The 15423-nt window shown below is 39.8% G+C and overlaps 2 protein-coding genes across 3 annotated transcripts; both read left to right on the top strand.

Annotated features, from left to right (window-relative positions):
- Positions 1-805: 805 nt before the first annotated feature.
- Positions 806-11226, top strand: skor2 (SKI family transcriptional corepressor 2). Of its 2 annotated transcripts, XM_044016829.1 has the most exons (9): positions 806-1031; positions 2530-4537; positions 5024-5090; positions 5838-5915; positions 8345-8410; positions 8514-8612; positions 8720-8787; positions 9585-9652; positions 9839-11226. In XM_044016829.1, exons 2-8 carry the CDS (start codon positions 2555-2557, stop codon positions 9639-9641), a joined length of 2418 nt encoding a protein of 805 aa, XP_043872764.1. In that variant the 5' UTR covers positions 806-1031; positions 2530-2554; the 3' UTR covers positions 9642-9652; positions 9839-11226. The 2 variants fall into 2 exon arrangements, with proteins under 2 accessions (XP_043872764.1, XP_043872765.1); XM_044016830.1 differs by lacking the exon at positions 5838-5915.
- Positions 11227-11385: 159 nt separating this feature from the next.
- Positions 11386-13946, top strand: ier3ip1 (immediate early response 3 interacting protein 1). The gene is made up of 3 exons (XM_044016831.1): positions 11386-11532; positions 12563-12664; positions 13079-13946. The coding sequence occupies exons 1-3, from the start codon at positions 11442-11444 to the stop codon at positions 13132-13134; spliced, it is 249 nt and encodes an 82-aa protein (XP_043872766.1). The 5' UTR covers positions 11386-11441; the 3' UTR covers positions 13135-13946.
- The last annotated feature ends 1477 nt before the right edge of the window (positions 13947-15423 follow it).

Below are 15423 nucleotides of genomic sequence, written 5' to 3' on the forward strand. Positions count from 1 at the left end.
CGGTATCACTCGTCGCCTATCTATCTGAGAGAAAGACTGTAAACATCCATAACGATAAAAAAAAAATTCTCAGCTTAATTTAGCTGAGTCATGTTTGTTTTACACAGTCGGAGAAGTATGCGTTTTTTAACAGCTTTAAAAAGGTTGTAATGTTGACTGAAATTGCACTGATATCGGTACAAAGTCGAGGGTTGTGATATCGGTGTCGGTATCAGACGCAAAAAAGTGATGTCCCTAATGAATATATATTATAGAAATATAAATATTATGATAATAAAAATAGAATGGAATGGAACTTAGACTGTGTCCAACACACTTATGTGAACTCTAATGTTGGTCCACACTGTCTGTGTTGAAAAGAGAACACGTTTGCTGTGTTTGTGCGTGCGTGTAGTCACTTTCTTCTGGTGTCAAATTAATTTAAAATTAATCTATTAATTCACTAATACAGTGATTATTACATTTGCTAAAACATTTTATTAAACAAAATAACATTTTAAGGGTTTTATGTGTTGGTGTGTGGGGTCGTTTCGTGCACGCGCAAATGTGCACGTCCACTGCTCGTGGGTTTTTTGTCGGTGCCGTTAGTTTGACTTTTCTGAGTGGCAGCGCGTGTGTATGTGGTGTGTATGTGGTGAATGGTGGGCTGAGCTCGCGCTGCACGCCAATCAAACTCAAGAGAGAGAGAGAGAGAGAGAGAGAGAGGGGCAGGCAGAGAGAGAGAGATTAGGAGGGCGCGTGGCGTCTCTGAAAGGCGAATAAAGGCGGCGCGAGCGGCGCAGTTTACTCACATCTCGCACGAGCAGCAGCAGCAGCGCACGCGTCCGTCACGAGCTGGTTCCGTTTCTTCTTTTTATATACCGGATATAATTAACCGAGGTCCTTTTTGTTGTTCACGTGATAAAAATGCGTGTTTTAAAATTGTCCAGGAAACATCGATTTCTGCCGTGACGTGGTTTGTTTGTTTTGTCTGTTTTTAATTTTTGCTTATTAATTTTTTGACGCAGTTGGGATTATTCCTGGAGTCAAAGGTAAGAATTGCTCCACATTTACAGATATAAAGTTGTGTGAAATGTAAAAAAGAAAGGAAATATATTGAATGTGTGCGTGCTTTAACAGCAGTGACATTATCATTATTAATATTATTATTAGTGTCTCGTTCTACTTGTCTGATATTGCCTCTTTAAGTTATACGGTATTCGTGCAGCTCTTTATTGTGAAGGCCTGTTCTCCTTGAATTATTGAACTGTAATTTATTTCTTTATTATTATTTTCATCGATCTGAACTCTGTAAATCATTTAATTATTTGCTGAATTAGTTTAGTTGTCTTAGGTCAGCTCACATCATAAAAATTATGTTATTATAGTCTATATATTGCTACATAATTTTTAGTCACTAGTTAATTCACACAGACGCTGTTTTTCTTTCTCTGCTATATGAAATAATAACAAACATCTCTCAACAATAATCAATGGAAAATAACAAAACAAAACGGACAGCAGTTCCTGTATGTTTTTCCCCTGTAATAGTTGTTTTTTTTGTAGTTTTTTAACACACTAAAAATGTGATGCTCAAACTGTTAGAAATAAAATAACAATTTTCAGAAATAAATAAAACTTGGAGTCTTTATGAAAAACTGATCATAAAACCAATTTTACAAAAATCGTTGTAAATTTATTTGTAAACTCAGTGTCATTTATTGAAATATATAAAAAACGTGTCAATCACAGTAGAGCATTTACAAACGTTCTCTTCTATAGTCTTGTAAAGAAAGGATAAAAAAACGAAAGCATATTATTTTATTGTGATGCACTTTTATTATTGAAAAAACAATAAGAAAAAAGGGGGGGGAAAAACAACCCAAAAACTAGAAATTAATTTTTACAAGTGAGATTTAAGACTCAAGAGTCAATTGATGTGTAAAGTTGTACCTTCAGTGTTTTGGGGCATATGTGTGTGTGAGACTAAAATGTATTTCCATGTAAAAGTTTATCATCATATTTCATGATTTTCTTCATGACGATTTGCTTTTTTTAAAATAAATAAATAACGGACAGACTCATACCTTTGAAGCTGTGAATTAGGAAAAGCAATTAACTGAACTTCAAATAGCTCTGTAATATTTTTAACGTGTATTAATACATGCATTTTATGTAGTATTAACAGCAAAGCTCCCCACTGAATGTAATGTTGTGATTGTTTAAAAAAGTTTTTTGTTTGTTTTTTTAATAATTGCAACTAATTTCAATTGATGTTAAATTATTCATTAAATATAGGTTTTTATTTGGTGGTGCTTGGCTGACAATTTGGAAATTAGATGAATGCTGTTTATTAAATATTTTCATATATAAATGAATCGTTTTTTTATTGTTTTAATACTTATTTGTTAATCACACAAATGTAAATTTAACAGCTGCACCAACACATGTTGATTAACTTTCTTTCTGTTTCTTTCTTTCTTTTTCTTCTCTTCTTTCTTTCTTTCTTTCTTCTCCTCTTTCTCTCTCTCTTTCTCTCTCTTTCTCCAGGTCGCTCCCCAGTTTTCCTCCCAGCATGGACAAATCCCACCTTTCCGGCTCCAGTGACATCATCATGACAGGTTCAACAGGCTCCTACCAGCAGGAACCTCTGACTCCGCCCAGAGCCGCCCACCACCACTCCTCATCTTCCTCCTCGCCCTCCTCTTCCTCCTCACCCCTCAAGCCCAACCAGGTGGGCCAGGTCATCCTGTATGGCGTCCCCATCGTGTCCCTGGTCATCGACAACATCGAGAGACTTTGCCTGGCACAGATTTCCAACACACTCCTGAAGAACTACAGCTACAATGAGATCCATAACCGCCGCGTGGCGCTGGGCATCACCTGCGTCCAGTGCACGCCGGTGCAGCTGGAGATCCTGCGTCGTGCCGGCGCCATGCCCATCTCCTCACGCCGCTGCGGCATGATCACCAAGCGCGAAGCCGAGCGCCTGTGCAAGTCCTTCCTGGGAGAGAACGCGCCGCCCAAACTGCCCGACAACTTCGCCTTCGATGTGACGCACGAGTGTGCCTGGGGTTGCCGTGGCAACTTTATTCCGGCGCGCTACAACAGCTCCAGAGCAAAGTGCATCAAGTGCTCCTTCTGTAACATGTACTTCTCCCCGAATAAGTTCATCTTTCACTCCCACCGCACGCCCGACGCCAAGTACACGCAGCCCGATGCCGCCAACTTCAACTCCTGGCGACGACATCTCAAACTCAGCGACAAAATCCCGGCAGACGAGTTGGTTTATGCGTGGGAGGACGTCAAAGCCATGTTTAACGGAGGCAGCAGGAAGAGAGCGCTCCCCTCGTCATCACACTGTTCCTCACTGGGGCCGATGAAGAGTCTGTCGGGTTCAGTGGTGCCTCACATGATGGGGCCCGACCTGAGTGCTCAGAAAAGAGCCCGCTTTGAAGACGACGACGATCTGGATGGAGGCAGCATGTCTCCCCGTAAAGCGCCACGCAGTTATCCGGTCATCCCCGTCCCAAGCAAAAGCTTCGGCATGCTGCAAAAGTTCCCTCCCACGTCACTCTTCCCATCGCCATACCCATTCCCGGCGTTCGGCCTCTGCCAGCAGAAAAAAGAGGACAGTGATGTTTCCACTGGGCAGAAAGGAGCAGGGCTGTCCGGTCTTCTGTGGCCCGGCCGCAAAGACACTTTTTATCCTCCTTTCTGCATGTTTTGGCCACCGAGAGCAGCAGGAGGAATCCCCGTCCCTACTTATCTCCAGCCTCAGCCCAGCGCACTCTCATCCCTGGCGGAAAACCCTTCCCTCCGACAGGCCTTCCTGGATCTGTCAGACCCCAGCGAGCCTGGAGCTGTAGCTGGGAGTGGAACTGGTGTCGGTGCAACCATAGCCTCTGGCAGTGGAGCCACGACACCAAGACCAGGGCTGTTTGACCCCGACTGCTCAGCAGTGACCCCTGACCTCCGCCCTGTGACATCAGAGGGTTGGCTCAAACTCCTAGACACCCCGACCCTCCAAACCAGGAAGCCGAGCTACGGCTCAGCCTTCCGTCCCGTCGTCAAGGACTCGGAGAGCATCGCCAAACTCCACAGCAACAGTGGAGGAGTCACCGTGGCGACGGATGAGGACTTTGGGGTCGTCGTTGCCGGGTCAGATCGCCATCACCGGCTATCGCCCACCAGCAGCTGTAGTTACGGAAGTGAGAGTGGGGTAGAAGCGGAGGGAGGGGACAGCGAGGAGGAGGGGGAGGTGGACGTGGAGTCGTCGAAGCAGGACGAGGAGGAGGAGGGAGGGAGTTTCACAAGCAGGCCACCACAGACTCAAACCAACCTGTACCTCCCCACGCTGAGCGACAGCGCCGGAGAGGAGCGAGGGAAGGAGCGAGGGAGCAGCGGCGTCACATATCCCAGTGCCTCCCCTCCTCCCTCCTCCTCCTCCTCGGACCCTATCCAGCAGGAGTCCCCCAGCCTGCCCGCCTCCCCTCCAGCCAGCCTGCCGCTCTCCAGCTCCAACCCACCACACCGAGAGGACCAGGCTTACAAAAACGTAAATATCCCCCCAGGCCACTTTAGCTAATTATTATTTAAATGGTGTTGCAGTCAGGCAGTGATGTGATCTGCATAAGCAGATTGATAGGCTGCTTTTCCTCCCTGCAGAAATTGAAACAGTCACCCCACTCTGATCCTGCCTAATAGGCCCGGGCGTGGATTGTTTAATAGCCACGGTGTGTTTGTTCTCCCTCTGTCACCTCAGCCTGTTAGGGCAACTCTAATCTTTAACCTGTCGACTCCCACATTAACCAGGAGGAGGAGGAGGAGGAGGAGGAGGAAGTGGGAGTGAGACAGAGACTTATGAGGAGTAACACAGAGCAAATACATCTCACTGATTCACAGGGAGATGAGTTTAACCAGTTAAATTAGTTCCATTTTTATACCACACGGGTGCTACTCTGACTTTATAAGACAGTTATAATGTTCTGCTGTCTTGTGTAGTTATACAAAAATGCTAATTGACTGTTTATGTGACTTTCAGAGCCACAAAAACAGAGACGAAGGTCTACCTGCGTATGCAACAACCAAAGACAGCTCCAGCATCTCGGGTGAGTACAGACCTTTTACATTCTATTTGTTTCTCCTCATGTAAATAAGATTAAAAAAAAAATCATATTTTAAAATTCTCTTGTAAAACTTGTATTGTGGTTAAATACAAAGTGTGTTAGAAAAACATTTTAGTCATATAACCTTTGTTATCTTGACAGTGAAAAACTTGTGATAAATTGATATTGACTTATTGGCCAGCGCTTTTAAAAGCCTATTTGAAACACTTACAACACACACACATATATATACAGACACTACATCTTCCAGCCTGCAGTTGTTTTACTGTGTCTTGTTTCGATCAGATTTTTTTACAGCGTTTGATCAAAGCAGCGTTACAGAATCTATCTCAGCAAACTATTACGCTCTCTCCGTCCGATCAGACGCCCGAGTCAGGTGTATTATAGCATCTTTTGTTTCATTTATTGTCTGAGTGAGTGGTTTTATAGTGTTTCGCCGCGTCCCCGCGAGGCTCGTATTCCTGTGACGTTTCATTTGCTCCTCTCATCTCTCACTCTGACCCTTTTATTTCTGTGTTTTGTGACATTGCACCCACAAACACACACACCGCACACACACACACATGCATGACCGCGTTGGCCCACATGTGCATATACACGCGGGGAAAGGAAAGGAGACACACGCCGTGCCCACACTTAGTTATCTCCACGTGTCTGGAAGAAGCAGCTCGACCAATGGGCCTTACTGAATTTTTCCTTCTCCTGTCTGTGTCTCTCATTTTCTCTCAGACGATAACAAAGAGCAGAGTAGTTTCTTTGCACCAGAGAGCGAGACGACAGCGCCGGACTACTGGAGGGAGAGCTCAGGTACATAACTGTACTGTGTGCTCGCTTATGTTTTTTTTTATTTATCTCCACTGCACCCAAAGTGAAGAGAAAAGAGAAACAAAAGAAAGTTCCTCTGTCATTTTGAATCTCGTATCCCAGAGCAGCACATTTACGCGATCTATATCAAATAACTAAAGACAATCTTATGTTTTTATTTATTTCTATTGTGGCTGCAGAACATCTGTACCAAACAACAAAACAATAAATGAAGAAAAGAAAGCAAAATGTGAAAAAATGGAGGGAAAGTTCCTCTGTAATTTTGAATCTCGTATTCCAGAGCAGCAAATTTACACAATTTATATTACTAACTAAAGATAATATTTTTCAAGTAAAAGTGACGTTTGTCTCAAAACAGAAGTTGGCAAAACATAAAAACCAACACTAATATATTAAATTTGTTTGATATAGCAGCAAAAGCTACAATTAATTTTCCCTTAGGCACACATAGAATAGAATAGAATTAAATCACACATATAAAGCCTCAAAATTAAAACACTACATTTCAAACAGGCTAAAAAAGATGAGAATAAAATAAGTACAATAATTGACTAAAACACCAGATTTATAGATGGACAAACACTGTTAAAAAGATAAACAAAGCTATAACTTTATAAAATCAAAATCCTGCCACAGTCGCTCTCTTTAGCAGCAGCAGCAGCAGCAGCAGCGTCGTCGTCGCTGCCACGGCTGTTACTCTTTGGGGGGCCGTTATAGTTCAACAAGAAAACATCAGCTCCGAGATAAGCAGTCGCGTTAGCAATCTTCATCCCGGGCACCATATTGCCGTCGACACGTAATTGCCTTTTTTTTTCTTCTTACCCCTTCCTCAGCGCAAAAAAACCCCTTTCCTGTTTGAAAAAGATCACAGCTTATTGCCTTTTTATATCTGTCAGGAAGACATTAAAAGTGCTTTATGACATCTGTGCCAACATTTATATCTACAACCCCCCCTCCCCACCCACCCACACACACACACACACACACACTCCCTCTTACACCCCCCCACACACACACACACACAGCGTAATGATCCCCGCCATAATGTATAATGTATTTGAAAAATTACACGAAACAAATTAAATGAGACCACCTTTCCCCTGATTGCCAAACGTCTCCCTGGGCGGTGGGAAGCTCTACGTGATTAGAGGCCTGATTCCTCTGAGTCCCACCACCACCACCACCACCCTCCCCCCTCCACTGTCTTTAAACTCTCCCTCTGTTTCTAGGGAGAAAAAATAATCTAATTTTCCATTTATGTAATGCAAACCGCCTTGGCTTTGACTATTCACGGTTAATTGACTGTCAAACGAGGTTGTTATCCTCGGGCACTGTCTGCAAATTTGCTTGTCAAATGAGACAGAGAGAGGAAGAGAGGAGAGATCTCTCTGCTCTAAATGAGAGGGGGAGAGAAGCAGAGAGAGAGAGAGAGAGAGAGAGAGAGGCTTAAGGAGCCGATACATGAAACAACTGGAGGAGAATATACATATCGACGGGGTTTGGATTGCTTCATTTAAGGCTCTAATGTTTGCACACACACACACACACACACACTTTTCAGACTGGTGACAACGTTGTGGAATCAACAAGTGATCGCGTCGAGCGTTAAACAGCAGAAATAAACATGATTATAAAATAGGGGCCGTAAACAAGAGTCTACAAGTGTAATACTGTACAGTGTTCCACTTGTAGACTCTTGTTTACGGCTCCTTCAGCTACGGCAGCTGCATTCAACAACAAAAAAAGATACTAAATAGTTGTAATTGTTGACATTTTAAAGCAACAGCTTTATAGTACAGTAACCTGCATGTAACTTCATGCCCATAATGTTTATATTTTGGCTATATTATATACATATTTTTGTATTTTTATTACCATGATATTTCATATTTTCCGTCCTTATTCCATTTTTAAGTAAATTTTTTTAATTCCTGGTGTTTATAATGTTTATTTTTATATTATATATTAGCGGTGAAATCGCACATTTCCCCTGTTGTGGTGCTAATAAAGAATTCTCTCTATCTTTATGTCATTATATAGTTTATCTGACAGCCCTTTAAAGGTCTGCGCTGTCTTTTAGTCGCACAGAAATCCTAAAAGTGTTGTTGATCTTACCGGTTCAGAACCCTGAACATGTAGTGTAATAGTATATATAGTGTAGCATATACTTACACTGACACCCAGAGGCCAAAGTGGGAATTACAACCCTTATCTATATCATAAACAGACTGAGAAAGTTTCCAGAAATGAAGCTGTTTTCACACAGTTAATGCATAAATACAGTCTGAAGAAGAAGTTTGGGATGTTCCTGTGTCTCAGACATTGTTTAGAAATTAAATGTATCGTCTGGTGTCATCATTCTCTTTGTGCTAATCTGCTTTATAACAGTTTGAATCTCTTTGTGTTTGCAGGTGATCAGAGCCAAAGAGCTGCCTCTCCTGTTCCACTAAAGAAGGACGTGGAGAACATGGAGAAAGGTACAGTGAAGACGTTTAATCTGAGTTCTCCCTCATCTGCATGCGGTACGACTGAATTTATTTCTAACTGAAACCTCCCGTCTCTCCTTCTTCTCTTCTTCAGAGGAGCTTCAGAAGGTTTTGCTGGAGCAGATCGACTTCAGGAGGAGACTGGAGCAGGAGTTCCACGCTCTCAAAGGCACCACGCCGTTCCCCGTCTTCCGTAAGTCATCTTTGGATCGTTTTAACAGTTCCATTCTTTTCTTCCTCTTAACTGTCTTCTCCTGTATTTGATGAGTCACTTATCGTAGATCTTTATGCTAATTCCAGATAATTTCCAAGACCAGATGAAACGGGAGCTTGCCTATAGAGAGGAGATGGTCCAACAGCTACAGATGGTGAGACTGCTGATCATTCTCTTTATTTAACACATAAAACTACCAATATTGGTATTCATTTTGTGAAGAAATATAATTTCATGAGTTACATCTCAATAAATGAGTCCTTTTGGCTTTGTTATTCTGCACATATCACGTTCGTAATTGACTGTGAATTCTAAGCCATGTCTCAAAACTGCAGTCGAGTTGGAAATGAAGACAAAATAAAGTCAAAAGGACTGAGCGGGGACACTTGTGTTGTTGCTTATTTGTCCATCAAAAGACAGAAGCAATCATCGAGTTTGTCTTTCACGGGTGACGAGTTCCTCTGCCGAGCGTTTCCGTCCACATCAATCACGCGAGCAGCTGGCAGTCGCGCTGACAGACGGTGTTTGTCTTTGGCTGTTTCTGACACACACACACACACACACTGTACACACTTCAGTACAGTACACGCTTGTGTGCACATGATCGCAAAGAACACTCACATACAAAGAGAGAGAGCTGCATTCTTGTAACCACAAAGTTACGCAGCTGAACATGCATTCAAACTCATTAACGGGCACAAGCGCGTCTAGACGGAGCAGATGGAAGCGTCTGAGAGTAAAAGTGACTTTAATTTTTCACAAAGACGTTAAAATGAAGCCAAACTTCATTGATTTTTATGTTGCTGAAATCTTAATTCTCGTGTGGTTTTCAAAACTAATCCTTTAAATACTGATCAGGTTTGGTGAAAGTAAAGTATGTAAATGTCTTTGTCCAAGTCTTGTCCGTTCATTATTTAACTAACTTTACTGTTTTACTGTTGTTTCTTTCAGATTCCCTACGCAAACATCATCAGAAAAGAAAAGATCAGCTCACATCTCAACAAGTAGCGGAAAGAAAGGTGAGTGTTTTCTAATTTTTAGATGTGCAAACTATTAAATTAAATATAGATTATTTAAAAAAATTGTTTTGCTATGTAACAGCAGGAAATTAACCTCTATCTATATGTGTTTGTTTTGTACACCTTGTGTTGCAAAAAGCTATGATACTAATGTTTGATTCTGCTATTTTTTACAATTGTTTTTAGACTCGGAGTCAAAAAACGAGGGAGAAGCTGCTTGGATTTCTGTGAATGTTCCAAGAACCATGATTAAAAACCGAACAAACTCGCACAAAAACTTGTACATAAATACTGTAAATATAAATATATACCATTGGGGACCAGTCACTCTTTCCCAATACCTTGATGATTTGAAACTGGTCTCAGAATTTGTACATTTATTATTTATTCCCTCTGAACCCCGGTAACGACCCCGGTCAGAACTCATTTGGACCAGTTTGCTCTGCTTCATCTTTCCGACTGAACTGCACAGTCAAAAAACTCAAAGCTTTACCCAAACAGGACCAAAGTGACCGTGACCTTTTCACTCTGGCTTTTGAAGACTGACAAGATGGCAGAAAAATGACGCCGTAAACATTTTTCAAACTCTTAAAAAAGATCATAGATTCAACTCTGACTATGACCTTTGCTGTTGTACAGTTCATACACCAGATCACCACGAGGACGAGGACGTCACACGAGACTTTTTCACTGAAAACATCAAGAGGAGAAAAACACGACCACCTTTTATTTATTATCGTCAGTATTACGTCCCAAAGGGATTCTTGCTCATCGTGTCTTATTTGTGTTGACCGACCAAAAACGAACAAGAAAAAAAGAACAAAAATCATTATTACATGATCAATAAACACTGAGGATAAGTCCTTGGAGACTCGATACACAGACTTTATAGTTGTCCCCTAAACTGGAAGATGCCACATGAAGAACAAAGAGCGAAGAGATCGGAGCACAAAGGAGGATTTAAAGCTCACGGAGCTGCACTTTGACCGGTGGTGTCACACTTTATGCAGACTGAGTTTCCACCCATAGTTTGTTTTATTTGTGAATGAAAAAGTACCGACAGTGTAAGTGTCAATGCTGCTGTTTTACTTTTAAAATAAAACATCCTATAACATTTACAGTGTTTATTTGAGGGTGACAAATTAAATTTGCAGCACCCACCGGCTGCCGGATTTGCCTCTAAACTGTGTTTAAGGCAGGAAATTAAAGTCCAACTCCAAGTATTTATTTGCTCTTTAAAAGAACGTGTTGTTTTGCCTGTAAATTATTTCACACTACTAAAAAAAAAAAAAATGCTTATGTCTGTCTACGTGTTTCTTTGTTTGTTTATTTATTCATGCATTCATTCATTCAAGTATCAGACCCTGTTTACTAGAATATTATTTATGGCATTGTTAAAAGTAAGAGACATAATGATGATGATGAGAGAGAGTGAGAGAATAAAAATGAAAATTCAAGTTCTTTATAAAAATGAAATGACTGAATGGATATAAATTTGTCACCTAATGAGGAAAAAAAACTAACAACAACAACAAATGTTACCATTATGAACTGTTAATGAAGATGTATTTAAATATGTTCTTGTAGTTTCTCTTTTATTTATTTATTTATTTATTTATTTATGTGTAAATTAAAAGTCTATACAATAACCAGAAGAGTTGTTTTTTTCCTAAGACGTTGCATACTTGTTGCACGACTTCCGCTGCTGCTTTACGGCAGCTGCTGTTTGTCTGGGAGTGGTAGAAGAAGAAGAAGAAGAGGAGGAGGAGGAGAATTTGTTTTTGCCAGCATGGCGTTTACTCTCTACACTCTCATCCAGACCGCTATTCTATGCACTAATGCCATCGCTGTGCTGCATGAGGAGAGGTTTCTCAGCAAGAGTAAGTGTTTCCGCCACGTTTTACACAAACGATATCGTGTGTTTTATGTGAAGTAATTAAGCGTTTAACGCGCTAATGGCAGCTAGCAAGGAGTGGAACTACAGTACATCATCACCATCAACAGTGTCTGTTGTGATTTAAAAGCTTTAAACTTACTTAAAGAGGGAAATATCAGGGGGTTAACTGTGGCAAGCGTTTCTTTTTTTCTTTTTTTTTAATAGTTCGACTTTCTGGAATTGTATCATTACACATCCGTGACGTCATTTGGACTAGTTGGAAAGACTAGTCAAGGCTTTGCACTGCTATGGAAGAATGTGGTTAATCGAAATCCGTCTTTATCATAAATCTATTGATTTTGTTGGCAAAATATTTTATTCATAAATGCACATTTTGGCTATGAAAAAACCCTCTATTTCATGCTTTTTCTAAGGACTTTGTTCTTTTCGTTCTGTTATTGTATGTATACCGCACGTCTTATGTTCCCATGTTGTACCTCTGATTTTGTTATGTTGTACATGTCTAACTCTTTAGTAAAAAAACCTTTTACTAGTCAGAATGACGTCACTTTTGCTGTTCACGTGTATGGGGTTTGTCCTTGTATAGATACTTGGATAACTCTAATTCCAGTTTCAGTTTTATACAATTTAATTCTCACTATCTGATACTTAATTCAAGATATCTTTAATAAAGGACAATGTAGATATCTTGAGTTGAGTGTAATTAAAGGTATCTGGAACTGGTATTATGACTAGTGATAATACCGTTGTAGATGTATCTGAAACTGGAATTAGAGATTAGAGATCTACAGTACAGTTACAGGTCTCCAAAACTGAAATGTACATATCTATAACTGTTGATTTGACTAGTAAGAATGACGTTCCAAGATATCCTGTGTACTGATTAAATGTTAAAACCACTTGCCATAGTTAAGGGCTTAAAGTCTGCAATATGCTTAACCCCTTTAACCCTTTACTCCCTCCTGTGTTCTATTCTGTGTTGTTAACTCTTGTTATGTTCTTGCCTCCTTCAGTCGGCTGGGGCGTTGAGCAGGGAGTTGGAGGTTTTGGGGATGATCCAGGAGTCAAAGCCCAGATCCTCAACCTCATCCGCTCAGTCCGGACTGTCATGAGAGGTTTGTGGTGAAAAAATAAGATACTGTTTCCTTATGGCAGTAATTGATCATCTAAGATTAAGGGAAATTATCATTTGTTTTATTTCACTCAAATGTACTGGCTTTCAAATGTGTTTAAACTTACATGAACCATTCATGCACTTTGCCTGGGGAAAAAAAGGGTTTAAGAGACTAAGCCACTGAGAGTTTCTGTCAATTCTTTCATTCTTAAAGAGTGGAACAAAGATATACACCCATATTTTGAAGCCTGGCCCATAGAGTTCTCAAAGGACTCTCAAGTTATAAGGGAAATTAAATAGATTCCATCAGATATGGCAACAAACCTGATAACTGATAGTCTGTTGATTTTGCAACCAAAAATATACATTTTGGTTTGTTTATTAATCTGTCTGTCCCTCTTTTTTGTCTTTACAGTGCCTTTAATTATAGTGAATTCAGGCTGCATCGTCCTATTGCTGCTGTTTGGTTAATTCTGTGCCTGAGGACCAGACATGAGCCAAGGAACAACTACACACACACGGAAACACACGGGACACTTACCTTTTCCAGAGGGTTCGCCACTATGTTTGGCAGAGGAATCCAGAAAAGAGGCAAACAACAAAAAACAATATTCAGAACTGAAACATTTAAGACTTTAGTGGCTACAAAGTCATAAAAAATGGCTTGTGTTGGCCCCGAAAACCTCCGTGACAACAAAAGGTCAAAACATCAAAATAATACGCAGTGCTTGTCTTCAACCTTTTTATCATCAGACGCATTGAAGGGGAATCAGTTTCATTGATTTCATGATGATTTGTGTCATGTTTTATTTTAGTCTTGCAAGTGAGAGATTGTTACTTTTTTATAAATGGTATAAAATGGTCTCATCAGCAGAGAAGCTGGACTCTTTTTTTTTTACTTCCTGTAAGAGTTCAGATTAATGCAGTCTTCTGTACCTAAATGTAGAGCATTTTATAATATGTCTTTCTGTCATACATAGATTTTAAAACTGGACTTTGTTGACATCAGCAAAGACAGAGGTAGGTGGTCAGGATTTGTCAAAAAAAACACTTGATCTGAATCTGAAGTTTAATTTTAAGTTTCCCTCACTGGAGTGTAAATAAGTTATGTTTTATTTTTTTTCTCCTGTTAGCATTTGTTCCAACTTAATGTAAAACTAGGCAATATGGCCGAACACAACTCAAAACCCTGTATGTTTACACTCATGTTTACACATCAACACCTTCTCAAAGCCACAAATCTCACTGGCTTTTAAATAATAAAAAAACAAGTGTTATTTAGAGCTTTTTGAATGAATGAAGTTGTTTTTATTGTCTTAATCTAGGTTTGGCTGAAGTAAAAAAACAACTGAATAACAATTTATACTGTCTCAACTTAAATAATATTAGATTTTAATTAGAAGCAGATCTAGAAATAATTACAAAAACAATGTGCTTCAGTTCTGATATGAACTTTCTGACATTCTCATATTATTCTCTTTTTTTTCTCCTCAACACTCTTGTGTGTAACGATAAACACCATTTTTATCCGTTAATCTCTGCACATCCTCATTAATAATCCACATATGTTGTGAATTATCACTTTCCCCTGCCCTGCTCTAATCTCCACAAATATTTTCTATGAACATTTGATTTGATATGTGATGCATCGGACGAAGAGTGAGAGGGAAAAAAGTAGATGGGGATCAGCTGGAATTAGCAGCATATGTTTATCAGAGAGATTTGCACAGAAAAGCCACTTTGAGCTGTGATTAGTCCCGAGTTGAGCTGTGGAGTCGCAGGGAAATCTGTCAACGATCACAGGCCGGTGGACGTGAGCGATGAGTGTCTGCTCCTCACAGGTCAGGATGTTGGTTTTGTCTGGAAAAATCAGGCACTCTTATTCATTCCTTTGGATAAATGTAAGTATCCTGCACCACAACAACCACACATAACACACCAGTGAATAGAGGTTGATAAATGAAAACAAATGCACAATGAAGAGGAAAAGAAGATCTTAAAAACACATTTAAACACCCTGAAACACAGTGTTGTGACATGAACTGAAGCTTTTTCATGACTGTAGTGTTTGATTTTAGTGTGAATTTAATCCTCAGTCTCACCAGTTGAAAACTTTAAAAGAAAATGTATAATGTTTAATGTAATAAATGTGATTACTTAAAAATAAGTTAAGAAAAAATGTTGAATTACAATTGTTTTTATTATTTCAAGGGAAATAACCCCAAAACAACAGATTTAGTCCTCACAAATAAAAAAAATGGCTTTTTCATCCTTTATCAAAATGTTTTGATCTGAGCTACATAATATTTACGGACACAAAATTATAAGGAGCAAAAAAACATCAGTGTTATTCACTACGTGGCGAAAAGAGGATTTGATCAATGTTTTTTTTTTTGGTGTCACGCAGAGAGAGAAGGTTTAATGTTTTAATAATAATACCTCCCACCATATTAAATCTATTAAATCTATCTGACCAGAGAGATGCACTAATGTGATGCATCTGCTCGTGGTTAGTTTGTTGGTGGGATTGTACACATATGTCTCTTTAATTTATTTATTTTAATAGGTGGGTACACACACCTTTAGGTGGGTAAGAATAATAAGCCTCTTATCTGATTATAACACCCAAATTGGAATACAATTTGAATAATGGAGAATGAAAGGTAGAGCTGTATCAAAAAGAAAGACTGATATTAAAAGAGAAGTGACATTAAAAGTGTTATTTTTCCCCAAACAATGTAAGAAAACAACGCTTTTGAG

The sequence above is a fragment of the Solea senegalensis genome, unplaced genomic scaffold, assembly GCF_019176455.1.
Source record: "Solea senegalensis isolate Sse05_10M unplaced genomic scaffold, IFAPA_SoseM_1 scf7180000014842, whole genome shotgun sequence".
NCBI classification, from domain to species: Eukaryota; Metazoa; Chordata; class Actinopteri; order Pleuronectiformes; family Soleidae; genus Solea; species Solea senegalensis.